We start from the raw sequence: 16,996 nt of genomic DNA, 5'->3' as shown, positions 1-16,996 counted from the left end.
GCTAGTATTCTTTAATTATAAAAAGCTAAATTAGTCACAGTGTAGTCATAGGAGATGCTCTGTTCATAAAAGACAGAAAACTGCAAAAGGGTTAAATCGAAAGGTCTCTGTGCCTAACCTTGTGAACGCTGCGTGAATTTATGTTACGTTTATGACTCGGAATTCCATTCAAAATATACACAAACAGTACAGTCATAGCCCTACCGAACCACGATGATTATCGCACTAAAATTAGTTATTCTAGGAATTCCTTAAAGTTATTGTATCAATACTGGCCACGGATTTAACAAAGACCATTACTCTATTACCAAAACATAAACAATTTAAACATCACACTTATGAAAATCTCAACGAATTTGGACTATGAGTCGGCAAAACAAGCAACTGGTGTTATAATAGAAATCTAACATGTCACGGGTATATTGTGAACTTTGACAAAATTGTAAACTTACCAGATATATTATAAACTAAAAATTATGCTATGAAAAAATAATTATAAAACTGAATACACGATTCGTTCCCAGAATTTGATATGCAATTTTGCCAATATTTTATAAATTGTTAACATTAAATCTTTAAATTGTGAATTCATATTTTAAATGCGTTATTAAGTTCTACATTGAATTAAAGGTTTTTTAATATTAACATGAAATATTTACTTTTTTATGCGATATAATAAGTTTTCATTGCATATTTGTGTTCTTAATTCACAGTCTTCTATGTCTAGTTACATTATAAACTGACGATGCTTACACCCTAAAGATGACAGATACTGTACTTAATTACTAGCTTAATTTTTCTTGATAAAATGTTATCAAAGACTGAAGAAAGAAAAATTTTTCACCACACTCAAATTTTATAGTATGTCTATCTTACTAATCTCTCTAATATTGTAAATGCGAATGTTTGGATGGATGGATGGATGTTTGTTTGAAGTTATTTCCGGAACGGCTCAACGGATTTTGATGAAATTTGGCATAGATGTAGAGCATAATCTGGAAGAACATAAAGGCTACGAATAAAGTTGTTTTTTAATTTCGCGCGGACGGAGTCGCGGGCGGCAGCTAGTTTATATATAAAAATGATTTATGTAAAATATTACAAAAACTCTTGTTTATGAATGAATTATCCATCGATAAAATATTACATCTCAATAGCGTTACAACTGTACCTGATACAAGTTTACGATCCAAATTATATTTAGAGTGTCCTTGCAGCAGACTTTATACTACAATTCCACAATACGTTGTCTTTTGTAACATTTTATAGTTCTCTTCGTCATGCTGTTGGAATTTTTGTTATTAAACTTCGCTAGAGTCATAAGGGAAGAGAAGAATCTTCTTAGAACATACTTTATTTCTGATGAAAAATATTTTAACTTTTATCAATTATCACAGTTTTATTAGTTCAACAAGTAAGTTTCGCGAACTTGAAGATGACAGGTTTGATTTTTAAAATGCTATTGCTTTTCGTTTAATTAACTATTTGGTAGAGTATCTCTTATAGGTTAAAGAGTTTAAGAATAATAAATTTTCATTCACAGTAAAGGAAAAAAGGATCAGCTCTACTTTTGAAATTATCATACAAGATATAAATAAAAATGATTTGTCTTAATGATAGGAATTGACATTTACATTTTGATATCAACATTGATAAATCCACTCTCTACAATATTTATATTCTAACAGCGATGTAATTCAACTTGTTCAATCTTCAGAATGAAGTCAAGAAATGACTCGATTAATACTGCTTCCGACTTTAATAACTACGCCTGCGACGGCAACGTTCAATCTTATTTGCGCTACGCCAAGCTTTTTTCGCTTCCACGTAGGGCTGTTAATGTTTAGTGAAGGAGTGAGTCGCACACCTCCGGCGAACAAAAAAAAAAAAACACCGACGAAAAATACTAATGAAGTTTAGTTACTTGTTAATCATTGATTCCTTGGTGGACGTCAAAAAAAGAAAAGGATGTATACAGTGACTTATTTAACACCGCCCGTTGTGATCCAATGACATCGGTGTGAAACACATAGACCAAATATGCACCATGCACGTTTTAAAAAAGCGGGTCAAATTTAATGTGTCAACCCTATTTCTAAGTCGTCTCCTTAATTTAATATAACCTCCACCTCCTTTATCTAAATGTACCATGATTTAATGCGGAGTTCCGCACTTTACAGAAAAAATGCGTGTTATTTCCTCAATTATTTGATTTTTTTTACTAAACAGTTTAACACTCACCCTCATAACGCTGCTGCGAACTCTATCGTTGTAGCCTGTTCTCCATATCATTTTGTATTCTTGAACCTTAGATTTTTTAAAAGTTTTATTCTATTGAACGCAATGATTCTGAAATGTTCAACCATTGTTGACTGATTTAACTCAACCTATAATTAAATAAATCCTGTGGGGACTAAACGTGCGTAAACACTAACATGCGTGTTAATAATTGGCGTAATATTAATTACATAATATAATATTTATCGGATAATGATATTGGTATTTCTTAATTGGCGTAATCTAGGACTTCATTAATCCGCAATGCGGACCAAGCAACAATTATATCCAATTAATATCATGGTAACAACGAAATATCGTCAGTAATGTTTGACCTTTCTTTTGTATGATATCGTTCTTAATAAATTCAGTTTAACAAGATTGGGGTAGTTATGCAAATAAATCGTCTTACATTTTATCTGACTTAATAAAATTTTACTGCTAATAAATTAAAAATAATAAACTAAATATTATTTAAAATTTTGCACAAATTAACCTTTATAATACATCTTTCATTTTTTATTCAACGCTGTAAAGTAGGATGAACGGGTTGATTGTAAATAATTCTAGTTCTAGGTTACACAAAGTGATTGTCATTCGCATTAAAGCCGGTTACACAGGTACACCGACAAAGGAAGGGCGTTCGTTTCATGTGTGACGGGACCTTTACGTGTACTATCGGGTTACAACTGCGTTTGCATTACGGTTATTTATGAATTATACGGTTTTGAACTTGTTTTAATTCCATCATATTATTAATTGCAACATTAAGAGTCGTCTAATGGTTACTCTGCACTAAAGCACCTTTACCACTTTTATTTGGTTCGTTGAAACTAAGATCACAAAACATAATTTGTCACTTCATAATTTTTTTCGTTGCTTAGAAATTTATTTGCAAATTCGCCATCATGCCTAAAATTACTAATCAAAATTTAAAGGAAAATAATATAAATAAAATTTAACCACAATTAAAACAAATAATTTAAAATGTAATGTAAATACTCTAAAAAAACAACATTCCCAAATAAATAAACCAAAAAGACAATGCCAAAGACTTAAGTGATAAAAATGCGAAGAGATTGCTTGAAGCTGCGTCTTAGCGATCCGAAACCGGGCTCCATCAGCCTGTCGTACCACGGTTCCGACTCGGATGATGAAAGCTCTGACCGCAGTAGGAACTCACGCAGGGCCACGGATGACCTCAACATGTTGCCTTTCAATATCTCCGCTCAGGTGAGTGAAATTGAGCAATTTTTGTATACTCTACAGACAAATACATACCGTCTTTGTTGACAATTGGCATGTACAGCGTCTTTTATGGATGATAATATATGGTTCAAATGTTAAAACAGGTGATTTGCCCACAATTTTTTTAAATTCTGTTTCTACACTTTTTCGCCATCATTGAAGTTGCTCATGATTTGAATAAAGTATTGCATTTAGATCGTGATTTATTACTAGTTTTAAAAATACAAAAAGGCAAAATTTCAGACATATCAAACGGTTATCAGATGGTTGTCAACGCATTATAACTTGTTGGTAATTTTAAATCACACAGGTTTTTAATGTGTGTGTAATTAGTTCATTTACTAGTTAAATATCTTTATTTACATGTAGGAGCACCTTAATGTCTGCCTTTAAATGTATGTTTATAAATTAATACTATCATCATCATTCATCATTTCAGCCTCGTAACGCCCACAGCTGGGCATAGGCCTCCCCCAAAGATCGCCACGATGATCGGTCCTGTACAACCCGCATCCATGATACTATACCTGAAATTAATTAATATCTAATTTTGTACATTGGCCACGGGCAGTTAGGAGTCTGTGTTAATTTAGGCCTGCAAGCATGACTAAATTTAAAACATCATCAAGAACATGACAGGGTAGTTTTGTGCTTAGCTAACTGTAAAGTTAGTACATTAGGCATTCAATTAACGGTGGAAAACTAACTTCAAAGCGGACCGAATTACTGGAGAATGTTTACTATAAAAATATTAATTTAAAGGGCCTTCTCGCGCGGGATGCAGCGGGCGGGGGGAGGTAAAGCGTGGGCGGTAAGGGGCGGGGAGAGGTTGTAGATCGATACTCAACTATGTTAGCTTTGAGCGCTGAAATGCTTTTTACATTTTATTAAAGGAATCAGTATTATTTAACTGCATTTTAATATTACAATACAGCACTTAAAGTCATTTACCATCATTTTTTTGTTCATTAGGAATAATCTATCTATCTATTCATATAAAAATTGGGGTGTATGTATTGAATATCAAAATAAAATCATATTTCCTCCCCATAATGTATATGTTGCTGATAACGAAAAACGTTAAAATTTTTGTCCGCCTGTCTGTCTGCTTACAAAGATGCATTTGTTCGGGGTAATCTCCAAAACGGCTGGGCCGATTTTGACGGGACTTTAACGGGAGACTAGCTGATGTATGCGGGATTATTATAGCCTACTTTTTATTCTGCTCTGACGAAGTCGCGGGCGACCGCTAGTATTATACATAAAATGCTGGCGTGAAATTTTAGTTACAACTGTTCATGATGGAGTTGTAACCAGTATTTCAAAGCTTGTCAAAACTTGTTGCGAATGTTTATCTTTTTTTGCTGTATGCGATTGTTCTCTTTTATTATTCATTAACACAATTTAGGTACGTAAATTGTACTTAAATACATTTATTCGGATTTGAACTAATTTTGCATACAAATACTTCAACACCAAGTAGTAATACAATAGTTAAAGTAGGAATATAAAAAAAAACCACAGATCAGTTTCAGTTTGAAACGAAGACTGAACTTACTGATAGTTGGAAATTAAAAGGTATTTTGTTAAAATGTATGATTTACCAAAATCATTTTGAAATTAATTTTTCAAAAAATGTTGTCTGCGGTCGGTTTCATTTCCACTTGTAAAACTTTCCATCTATCTTAATTTTGGATAGTTACATAATCCTTATATGTCACAAGAGCATTATTTTTCAATTGAAGCGAAAAATTTGTGCATAAAATATTTCTCTTTAATCAACTAAATTACCGGTGGTACAACTCAAATGATCTAACTTATCGATTTCCTGTCTTAACTACAACGTAATTACACGGCAGGATTTCCTGCTGCAGTGTCAATTACTTAGACTACTGGACATGGAACTGTCTGTTTACTATTTACTGACTGTGAATTAACATACAAAGATACTTTTTAAGTAAATTATATCACTGGAGTGAAGTTTTTTCTAAACTTTCATTTACTTTCTCCTAAAACAATTAACTTAACACACTAAAGTAGTGGTTTAAGACTTTTTTGTTTTTTTTTTAATTCCTCCCAATTGGGGTTAGCGACAGGCAGGCGGCCGGCCGTAAAAACTTAAGCCAAAACTTAAAGGTTCATAAACCTTGTGTTCCGACCCCACGTGAGTGGGATAAGACCAGGGCGATGATGATGATTTGTAAAGGTTTAGAAATGACAATTGTAAAATACATTTATATGACATGTAATGTTATACACGAATAAAATCAAATTCTATTAAAATTATATTAACATATATAAAACATCTCAGGAATTTGAAATATACTTTATTTTTAAGTTACCTAAATACATATAGAATAATCATATTCTTTAGAATGTACTTAAAAATACAACTTTCTTAAAATTAATTTTGCATGGACTATAACATCAGATTCAATAAAGAGAGAAATACCAGATAAAATGTAAAATAGGCCATTAAAACGATAATATCGATTTGGGATGCCGTTAAAGCGATTTACGAAGACTTCATTGATATAGAGTTTACACTGCGCGTCAAAACAGTTTTATTTACAGCCTCCGTTTCAACGCAATCATGTGCCAATCGAGACCTACAAATATACACAAAACAATATATCTTTTATTATTAAGAAATCTGTTACACTTTAAAAATAAATAACTCAAATATCTATCAAATTAATTCGCAGAACAAAAGTAATCTATGGATATTTCTGTACAAAAGATAAAGTATTTAGGTATTTAGTAAGTTATTTATACCTATTTATTTCTAATATATTACTGTATTACATAATATTGTATTAGTAAAATTGTATCTTCAATTCATATCTGCCCTGCACATAATTATACTTTCCTCTCATATACCGGATGACTGGTAGAGAATGCCTTTAGGCATTAAGTCCTCCTTGTACTTATAAAAGTGCTAAAGAATAAATAAATAAATAAAGTAGATTGCGTAAAATTTTACTAGATGAGAGCAGTATTTAAGGTTACGTTTTACAGCCAGCAACATATGTGAGGTAATCGTGAGGTTTCATGTACAAAAACTTTTTGTCATTGTCTTTAAAAAGAAAGATAACAATTCATTTTTGTACAAATGTAACGAAAATTAAATTTATTGTTAGATGAAAAAACAAATATCAAATATCGCAAAGAACAGTAGAAAACAAGAAACACCAGATCTCAGTCCTAAAAATTTCATTAAGGCAGTAAAGTTACGAGAACCTGTTTTATATAAGAAATATATTCTGTTAGAGTTTCTTTAAAAGCAAAAGTACATTATGTACTTAACGACGTGAAAATAACTCCAATAATAAAATATGAAATACACGTAAACGTCAAGGCAAACGTGAAGGAAAGGTCAAAGTTCAGCTTTCAACACAATTCAAAGAACGTATTGAAATATAAGATCTGTAATAAATAGAAAACAACAAACAAACAACGATATATTTTAACTTAAAACGCAGATCTACTACTACTAAACTGATTTGAATATTTTTACGGCTATTTCGAAAGAGTCAACAATCTGAGTTAAATCAAAAAGTGATGCAAGATTAACTGCGAAATTACCTTCCAAGCTTAAAAGTTTCCATGAATCCTAACATAAAGTTTGTGAACTTACGAAAATCTCGTTTGGAATTTGAAAACATTCGTATAAATCTTTACAGTTTCGTAATTAAAAGTATAAGATTTTTTACAATAGGTTTCCTTCTAGTTTTCCATTTAGATCCATTACAATTAGGACCATAAACTTTAGGTCAATCTTAATCAATCCATGTTTATTTCTTTAAGGATAAAACATACTGTTGTATAACCACGTTGTCAATAATTATCTTAACCAATACTAAGAAATTTTATAAGGTGAATTTTTAGATTAAATTCCTTGGAAAATCAAAGTGCAAAGGTAAACAAAATAATAACTAACGTTAAAAATGAATAATTAATCGACTTTAAATCTTAATTAATATTAAATACATGAGAAAGTTTTACATAAAGCACCAATACTTTTTTTTGTTCTATATTCTTTGTGCGGCAATTAATTTTTTCTTTCTTTTCTTTTCTTTCTATACTTTTAATAAATTTATATTATTACTAAACGACGAAACATAAGTCCTACTTCAGATTTAATTAAAGATTAATATTTTATCAATAATCGGTTAGTTTCGTTCCTTCAACGAAACAATTCCAAATAACTAGAGATCAAACAAGGACTGCTAGTCACTAATGCCAGCGCACTTCAATTATTACCAAATTCCTCTGCGATATGGACATAGTGAACAATGAAACGTCAAAGGAGGACATTCCCTTAATCTGTATTTCGATATTGAAATCTGCGAAGTTAGAGTTAATCTATCTAGATATATTTCCAATAATACTCATCCAAAGTAATTAATCGACTTCTGATATTTTTATTGTCTTGTAAAACTATTGGTTAAGAATATTCTACTTGATTGTTGGGAAAATAATAAAATTTCGACCCGAGAGACCGCCAGGTACCATCCATACCATCTGGACGGCTGGCATTCCACAACAGTGCGGTTCTCGCGAAATTTCTTGCCGCGCACGGCCGCGTTTTGGAATGGTCTGTCCTCGGCGGTATTTCCAAACCAGTACGACTTAGGGTCCTTCAAGAAGCGAGCGTATCACCATCTCAAAGGCCGACAACGCATTTGCGATTCCTCTGGTATTGCAGATGTCCATGGGCGTCGATGAACACCTTGGTGTTCCCGCTGCTCGTTTGCCCCCTTCTCTTATAAAAAATAAAATGTAAATGTATTAAATAAGTTACGGGCGAGTATTTTAACTCTCACATTTATCAGTTATCACTGGTGGTCTACCAGTGCTTGGCTGATTGATTTGAGACTTATCAAATTAAAAACAAATGAAATACAGTTCTTCAAAAAGATTTTAATTATCAAAATATTCTTAACACATTCGACGCTGCCGAATTGTCTCCCTAGTTTACTTTGATATAATAAAATCGTAGTAGCATGGGACGTGTTAAAAAACTGTTAATACATCGTATAATGACTCGAATAGTTGTTCAGTGAGACCTAGACATACATTTATAAATGTAAATGTAGAAGAAAGAACTAGTCTAACCGCAGGTTCGTCTAGGGGACATAACTATAGCTCTTGTGACCCAATTCATGACGGGTAATTGCAGATTTATAAGTCATCAAGGCGGGCGAGTCCGGCCTTAATAGAATTAAAAGCTAAACGCAATTAGGTCAGTTCCCTGAATTATTAATTTGTTCAATCTGAATAACGTGTTGTAAAAAAATATGTAAAAGGAAGTCGTCGAATTATATTTTTACCTCGCAATTGTCTTTTTAGTATCGCATATGCACAACATCTTAAACTTATATTAATTTACCATCAACAACTCTTACTCTTCTTAAACTTCTAATCTATTTATAAAGACTAGTTTTCCAAAATAGTGAATAAATTCGATATTATTCTGAAAAGTATGATATAACTACGTACGCTCCATGGATTTTGACTAAGGATTGCACAACACGTAAAGCGTCCACACATTACATTTGCGACGGGGAAACTCCAAACATTTCGAGTGTGCCGACAGTTTTAGCTTTCAATTCGCCACCGACAATTTTATAGGTTAAGAATCTGACACGCTCAGGGAACCTTGTTATGTTAGCATTTAAGGAGTAAAAAAATACTCAAGAAGACAATTCTTAGTAAATGTTGAGAATTACATACGTATTTTTTTGCATTCCAAGAAAACTTTAAGGCACAGAAGTGCAGCAAACTGTCCCATATTTAGCACAATAATTTGCTAGTCTTATTGAGTGTCTTCGCAACCTATTACATCTGATTTAATTTACTACAAACTTTTATAGATCAAAATAAAGGGTCTTAGGAAAAGTAAGGATAACTCAATTTGTAAGTATTAACGTTTCAGTCAATTTTATTTTCATTGTAAAAAGGTTCTCCGTTTCAATGTTAGCTCCTGGACTATATACACACATTAAATATAGGTAATGTTTTGATGGCACATATAGATGTGGATAAAAAAAAATTATGTTTTCCCAAACACAAATCAGACAGTTCGTAAACTTTACATTTATTGTTTTTATGTTGTATGTTGAAAGAGATTTAGTATACGATGAGGAAAATCTGACGTTGAATCATCAGAATAACAAGTAAAGCTTTCAGACGCGTCTAGAAATCTAGTACAAGTCAATTTAGTAACATGAGGATTATCCACTGAACTAACCGCTCTTGGAATTTTCCTTTTCTCGCATATTCTAAATCACTATCAAATTCGACAACTTTTTTAAAATGTGCCATTGAATGAATTTTTTATATTAATATACGATAGTGTATGTTATTTAATTTTTAAATAAATAAATAATGCCATTGGGCAGAAATTGGATAATCTAATAGGTTAGGTAAGAAAGTTGCAAAAAATATATATTTACGTTAATTTTTAATAGCAACATTGATTTGATAAGTTGACAACCTGTTTACTAGTAATTTATTGCTATCTTAGAATATTGAACATGTTTGATCACATCTGTATACTATAATGATTTAAGAACTCCGCTCTTATCAGCACAGGCCGCGACCTCGCGCGCGATCGATACCTCATCAATTATGTCCAAGTGCGCTACTGTAGCCGCTTTATTACAGTCACAAGGTTACTGTACTCTTCTCTTGTTTGTTTCCATAATGGCACAAATGCTTGACCAAATATACCGTAGTATATTCACATGACATCGGTGTCACCGTAAAATTTGCAATTAGAATTAAAATGTTAACAAATAACGATATTGAAAGTGACCGGAAATTGACGATTTTTGAAAGTGAATAATGAAGACGGAATGACAATATGTTTTAATACAAGTGTTTTGTCCGTGGAATCCGACGGTTAGACAAAAAAAAATCATGACACGCAACACGAGACAAGAGAAGGCTTGCCATGACTGGTGTTGTGATGATTTGTTTCATTATAATTTGATCCAGGATCTTAGACAAAATCCATTATCCAGAGTTCAGGATATCGATAATGTGTGGTGACGATGTCACGTAATCCGTTAATGGAAAGTCCTCGTCTTAAAGTGATACTATCTTTTGTTAATACTAAAGCACTTCGTATACAAGGCATAAACCTTTGAAACTAAAATTGTATCCTCGCAAGTATCGGGTAGCGCGCGCTCCATACATTAATAACAACTATACGGCTGAAGTGTTTTAAAAAAATGTCAGCTGTTTAGATTTGCTCCGCCATCTTGAAAATCGCAGCGACTTTTCTCACGATGATTTTGACAAACTGAAAGCGACTGGCTTTGGCGATGACAACTCAATTCGTCAGGTTTCAAAAATTTACCTTTGTGTACGTGCGGCCTAAGAGTAAATAAAGTCAAATATTTCCTTATTACTGTGCGTTTACACTGGCGAAATATCTGTACTGATATGTGTTATTTTTTTAGCTTATTCAGATATTGATTGGTAATTTTTAATCTTTATTATTTTAGGTTATAATTGACAGGTTATATTGGAACGAAAATATGTTATTGGTATTCCCAATAAGTAATACTGAAGTCTATTTATTGTTTAACAATCATGTTCAGATTAAATTCTCAACTTTGTTGCTTATAGCTAGAGTAATTTTGATTTTGTTTACAAAATGCTTACATTACTTTTTTTATAATTACAGGACACAAGGACGCACGTTGTTGTCGAGCTTTATGAAACAGAGAAGTCCTACGTGGAGGCGCTCGAGATATTAGTTAAGGTAATATTTTTTTTAAATAAAACGCCAAAAAGGACTATGAATAGATTAAAAAAGGGACTAAATAATCCTAACACAGATCAAAAAGTAGTAATCTACTCGTAATATTTTTATGTTTTTGAAAGATGTGAAGAAAATTCCTAATTCCATTTTTGTAAGACCACTGGAAAAGCATGATACGGTCAAAGGCTAAAAGTCGCTTTTAGCCACGAGTTCAAATGTGTTTATATTGTATACTATCTGTCATCCGCGACTTTGTCCGTGTGAAATTAAAAGAAAAAATGGTAAATATGTGCTATTCCAGACTTATATCTTCAACCATTCCATCGTTCTGAAGTTACGTAACAACAAACCAAATCCAAACTTTCGCATTTATAATATTAGTAAGATAAACATAATTAATACAGTTAATTTCGTAAATTTAAGATAATATGTACGTCAAAATCGACAAGAAAGATATTACTGTTAAAATATTGGCCTATAATAAATGTAAATTCGAATCTAAACGTCATAATGCATTAACCAGCATGTATTAAAGCTGTATATTTAAGTAAGATGACAGATTTTAACCACACGACAGTTTTAGTAAGTACGGGAAGCTTATTGTCGCCAAATTGGAAACGAGGACACTATATACCAATAAATAATTGATGTTTACGGAAATCACACGAATAATTAAATTACCGCATGATTTATGATACAAGTAACTAAGTTATGCGCGGATAATTATACTGAAGTATTCATCGATCTAGTAAGTAAAATGTCAAAGTCAAAATTTAAAATTATTTCATACGAACAGAATTGGAAATAAGATAAATAAGACTTGATTTATTGTCTAAAAATATAAATCTTGAATTATCTTCAATTGACGATGAAAGCATTCTATGCAAAACAACTAACAGTTTGAATGTCAGTTAATGAATTTTGATTCAAAGCTATTTAGCAATAAGGTCGAATATCCTACGAATTTAACCGGCATACTTTCCCCGCGCTTGATACATATCCGTAATTTGCAAGGGCACAGTAAAATTATAATAAGTCAGTCTTTCCGTTCATCCGTTCCGAATTAACTGGCGAATGACAAATTCATTATATTTACGACGCTGATGAAATACCAGGGCTGTCTCTTTCGGATTTATGGCCTTTTCCTCGTTCGCTTAATCTGTCGTTGCGAAAATTGAGTGTCGAAGTCAGCGACAGCTTTCCCATTAAACAATTTGTATTGTTCACATAAATTCACATGTAAAATCGGTCTAATCTTTACTTGTTTATACATTGAAATAAGTAAATATAAAACACTAAGACGAACATTATGAATTTTCATAACTATAATTAGTGTAACTTGAATTTAAATCAAAAATACGGAATAAAAATTGCTTTTGAATATATTAAAATAAAAAATAAAAATAAAAAATGAGATCCAGCTGCAAGCACTTCCTTTCGATTAAAACAATTTTTATCAAAATCGGATCACCAGTCGAATTGATAACCTCCTTCTTTTTGAAGTTGGCTAAAATTGTAGTTTACATAAAACACAATTTACCAGATAAGTTTGTCTTAACACGAGTAAAAAATTAGAAATATTAAAAGTAAAATCCATCTTATAACATAAACATATTAATTCAATTTATTGAAAGTATCACATTGTAATCGCTAAATCAATATCATTTTAAAATATGTCATATACAGACTCGGAAATATGCTGCATTTTGTTTCACAAAATATTAATTTTGAAAGGTCATACGTTACTCAATTTTCGCAATGCCAATCTCGTCGGTGCGGGGTGGAAAATTTTCCACCCCCTGTATATAGGAGGGCAACACCCTTTACACCCTCTCTCACACCCGCATCGTATGAAGGACGGACTCGGAAAATGTGCTTATGTTTTCTATTTTCAACACACGAACACATTTTTATTGTTTTTGTTACATGCTGTTTTGCAGATGTTAAAATTCTTTGATGTTGTAGCAATTAAAAAATCTCAACAAAGAGATCTCGACTTAAGTGTATTTTTCGTAAAGAAAATTATATTTAAAAAACTAAATTGAAATCAAGTTCTCTACCTCCCTAACCAAATGTTTACCTTAACGACCTAATCAAGTCGGACTACAGGTCTACTTACGCTATATTCATTCTATGACTGTTAAAATAACCTATGGGTTATTTCAACTAAAATTATTATGTATATTTCAGTAGTATTATAATCACGTAAATTCATTGGATCTGCGAAATGCGAGTCGTAATTTCAATGCGGCTGTACTGCAGACGTGCATCAGCGTTTTCTCTCTTTTACAGCAGTAAGCCTGTTCCCACACATCAAAATATACGCCGTTAGGTACTTCCATAACGTATGTAGCGTGTGGAACACCCTTAATTCATTTTTTAAACCTACTCCCCGAATATGCATTGAATATTTTATCAGCGCAGCCAGAGTTCGTGCAACTACGGTATATCATTTTAAGTATAGTTGAACTGAAACTTTTCAGGTCATTAAAACCAGATTTATGCAAGATTGTTGAGAAAATATTCACTTCAAAAATACGCCTTAGGCATAGTAAAATGTTGCTAGTATAAACATAGTAAAATATTTAGGGTTACTAGCACTTAGTTTAAAAAAAAAACATATATCTCATACAAATTAAAAGTGCCTGTAACTAATAAGGACGAACCCTAAGTGACTATGAAATGACATCAAAATGTAAGTAAGACTACGTGTCTAATGGAGTAATTTAACACTTTATATCGTCGGGGAAGCGTTAAAACGATTTAATGGCGCTTATAAATTTCACAGCTGATTTGTCATAAACTAGGTTTTATCGCTACGAAGTTACGGCGCGATGCGTGTCGGAATCCGAGGTATTAAGCCTAGTACGAGACTTTACAAGTAAACTTACGTACATTCTCTCACATTTAAATTTTGTTATAAAACTATTTAATAATCAGTAGACTTTTTTTATATAGGAAGAATTTTGGGTTGGCTTGGACGCTCCAAATACGGAATATTGTTATTTTTTTTCTTTCAGAAATATCTTCACCCATTAAAGAGTCCCGAGAATGCAGGTCTTCTGGACGCTTTCGTCGTCGACGAGATATTCTACCAGGTGCCGGCAATACTGAACGTGCACCAAGTATTCCTCGAGCAACTGAGACGAAGACTTGAACAATGGGACCTGCAACAGAAAGTGGGAGACGTCTTCTTAGACGTGGTAAAACTTCTATAATAATACTAGAGATTTCCGTAGTATTATCTATTTCCAAACAAAAGAATCTTCATCAATAATTGGGCTGGAAAATATTAATTAAATCTGATAATCGTTACTTCCTAAGATTTGTGTGTTACAACAAATTGTTCAGCTATAAAAGTTTCTATCATCATTTTGCATGGTTTAAGGCAAATTTTTTTTTTTTTTGGAAAATCATGTTTCAACTAATGTACCGAAAATCTTCAATCGTTTTCATAGATAAAAAATAAAGTTTACTATCACATTTACACAGTAAAACTCTTTGTTAATTTCAGTTTACCAAACCAACAGTGATGGATACATACATGTCGTTCATCAACAATTTGAAAAAGGCAAAGGAGACGATAAAAACGGCGGCGGCGTCGAGGCCGGCGTTCGCGAAGTTCCTGGACGCGATGGCGCGCGACCACAAGGGCAAGCTCTCGCTGGATAACCTGCTCATCAAGCCCGTGCAGAAGTTCCCCAGCTACAAACTCTTGATACAGAGGCTGATCAAGCACACAGGTAAATCATGTCTTTATTAAATCGTGTCTTTAGTGTCTTGTATTCATCATATTGACTATTCTTACATTATGATATTAAATATACATCTATGATGTCTATAAACTGACGGCATACAGTCAGATTTACTTTTATAAATAACTAGCTGTCGTCCGCGTCTCCGTCCGCGCGGAATTAAAAAAGCCTATGTGTTCTTCCTGACTATGTTCTGCGTCTGTGCCAAATTTCATCAAAATCTGTTCAGCCGTTCCGGAGATACCTTCAAACAAATATCCATCCAACCATCTAAACACTCGCATCTATCTATATACATAAAAGAAAGTCGTGTTAGTTACACTATTTATAACTCAAGAACGGCTGAATCGATTTGACTGAAAATTGGTGGGCAGGTAGCTTAGAACCAGGAAACGGACATAGGATAATTTTTACCCCGTTTTCTAATTTTTATTCCGCGCGGACGGAGTCGCGGGTAAAAGCTAGTTTATAATATTAGTAAGATTAAATAAAATTAAAACCGTTTTACTCACCGTTACTTCTCAAGATACTCCTCGCGTAATTCTGTAATTTAGAATCACGTAATGCATCTTAGCAGAAATCTCAAAGTAAGTAACGATACAGATTATGTTAGAATTGAAATTCATTTTTATTTTAATCTATCATTTACAGATCAATCACATCCAGATCACAAACTTCTATTAGAAGCTCAGAAAGAGATTCATGAACTGTTAGAGCTAATAAACTGCACAGAAAGGGAGAGCTTAGAAATGGAGCAACAACAACAAACGATGCGGGAATTAGAGCAAATGATCGAGGGTCTATCGAGCTTGGCGACCGCGGACCGAACGTTTATAAAACACGAAATGGTGACCATGCCGTCCGCGCAGGGAACTATTAAAGATAGAGCTCTCTTCCTTTTCAATGATACTCTTCTTATAACAAGCGTTAAGCGGCGGACTGGGACTATCAAGAAGCCTATTCCGTAAGTACAACATAAGAGTTGATTTGTTATTTTTTGTACGTAACTGATATTTAACATACTTTATTACAGAACATACCAAAGCAGTATAGCCAGTCAGATGGAGGGTAATAAATACAAACTACTAATGAGAATACCTTTGGCTGATCTCGAAATTGTTAAAGGTAAATTTTTACTACATCCCGTATAGGTTACTGCGCATTACATTAAAGTAATATTTTTAATACAATACACATCATTCCATTTAATTTAAAATTTATCATAATCATGAATGTGTGCATATAATAATTGTTAAATATATTTTTATTCCACTAAGCAACCAGAGGAATACGACGTTCCCCTGATGGTAAGTGTTACACAATAAAAATGTTTATGATAAAATATGGGGACAATTTTACCAGTTATGTTTGAAGTGCGCAATATCAATCGAAATAACTCAAAGTTATTAAAACAAAAATTTAAGGTACAATTATTTTTATAGGGTCGTTTATAAATGTGCATATTTGACCAGGTTCTTCCATCCATCTTGTTTCCAGCTAAAGACGAGAACGTGCGTCGCATAATGCAAGAAGTGGCGTCTCTGACGGAGGACGTGAGCACGTTGACGCAGATCTCGCGGCAGGTGGCGGCACTGCACGCGCCGCACGCGCAGCTCGCCGACCTCGTGCGGGACGCGCTGCTCGCCGCCAACCGCCAGCTGCTCGACCGCCAGGCCAGCGACACGCAGCTCTGCTACATGGAGCTCAGCGTTAATACTCCGTTAGTTTTGATTTACTGCATTCTGTTATACCACTGATAGTTTCAGGCAAATCCGCAACCTTAACTTTAATGTGTACGACTGATGGAAGCATAGAAGATGTTTGAAATCAATTGATACTGCCTTTTCCCTGTAATTAGTAGGTTAGTCCGAATAAAAGACAAGTGTTAAGTGAAGCTTCAAGAAGTCTCATCACCCAAAAGGCAAAACAAAATCTCTAGAAA

General features: G+C 33.1%; 1 protein-coding gene across 1 annotated transcript in view; it reads left to right on the top strand.

The window, feature by feature from the left end:
- The window catches only part of LOC106712165 (rho guanine nucleotide exchange factor 17), a 72,641-nt gene that overhangs the window by 48,962 nt on the left and 6,683 nt on the right, over positions 1-16,996 (top strand). The window contains exons 4-9 of the mRNA XM_014504633.2: positions 11,222-11,299; positions 14,320-14,502; positions 14,814-15,042; positions 15,706-16,018; positions 16,088-16,179; positions 16,552-16,774. Of these exons, the coding sequence (XP_014360119.2) occupies positions 11,222-11,299; positions 14,320-14,502; positions 14,814-15,042; positions 15,706-16,018; positions 16,088-16,179; positions 16,552-16,774 (1,118 nt within the window). The remainder of the gene's footprint in view (positions 1-11,221; positions 11,300-14,319; positions 14,503-14,813; positions 15,043-15,705; positions 16,019-16,087; positions 16,180-16,551; positions 16,775-16,996) is intronic.

The sequence above is a fragment of the Papilio machaon genome, chromosome 18 (assembly GCF_912999745.1).
Source record: "Papilio machaon chromosome 18, ilPapMach1.1, whole genome shotgun sequence".
NCBI lineage: Eukaryota > Metazoa > Arthropoda > Insecta > Lepidoptera > Papilionidae > Papilio > Papilio machaon.
Note: the sequence above shows the minus strand (reverse complement) of the source record. Positions and strands in the feature narration are given on the sequence as shown.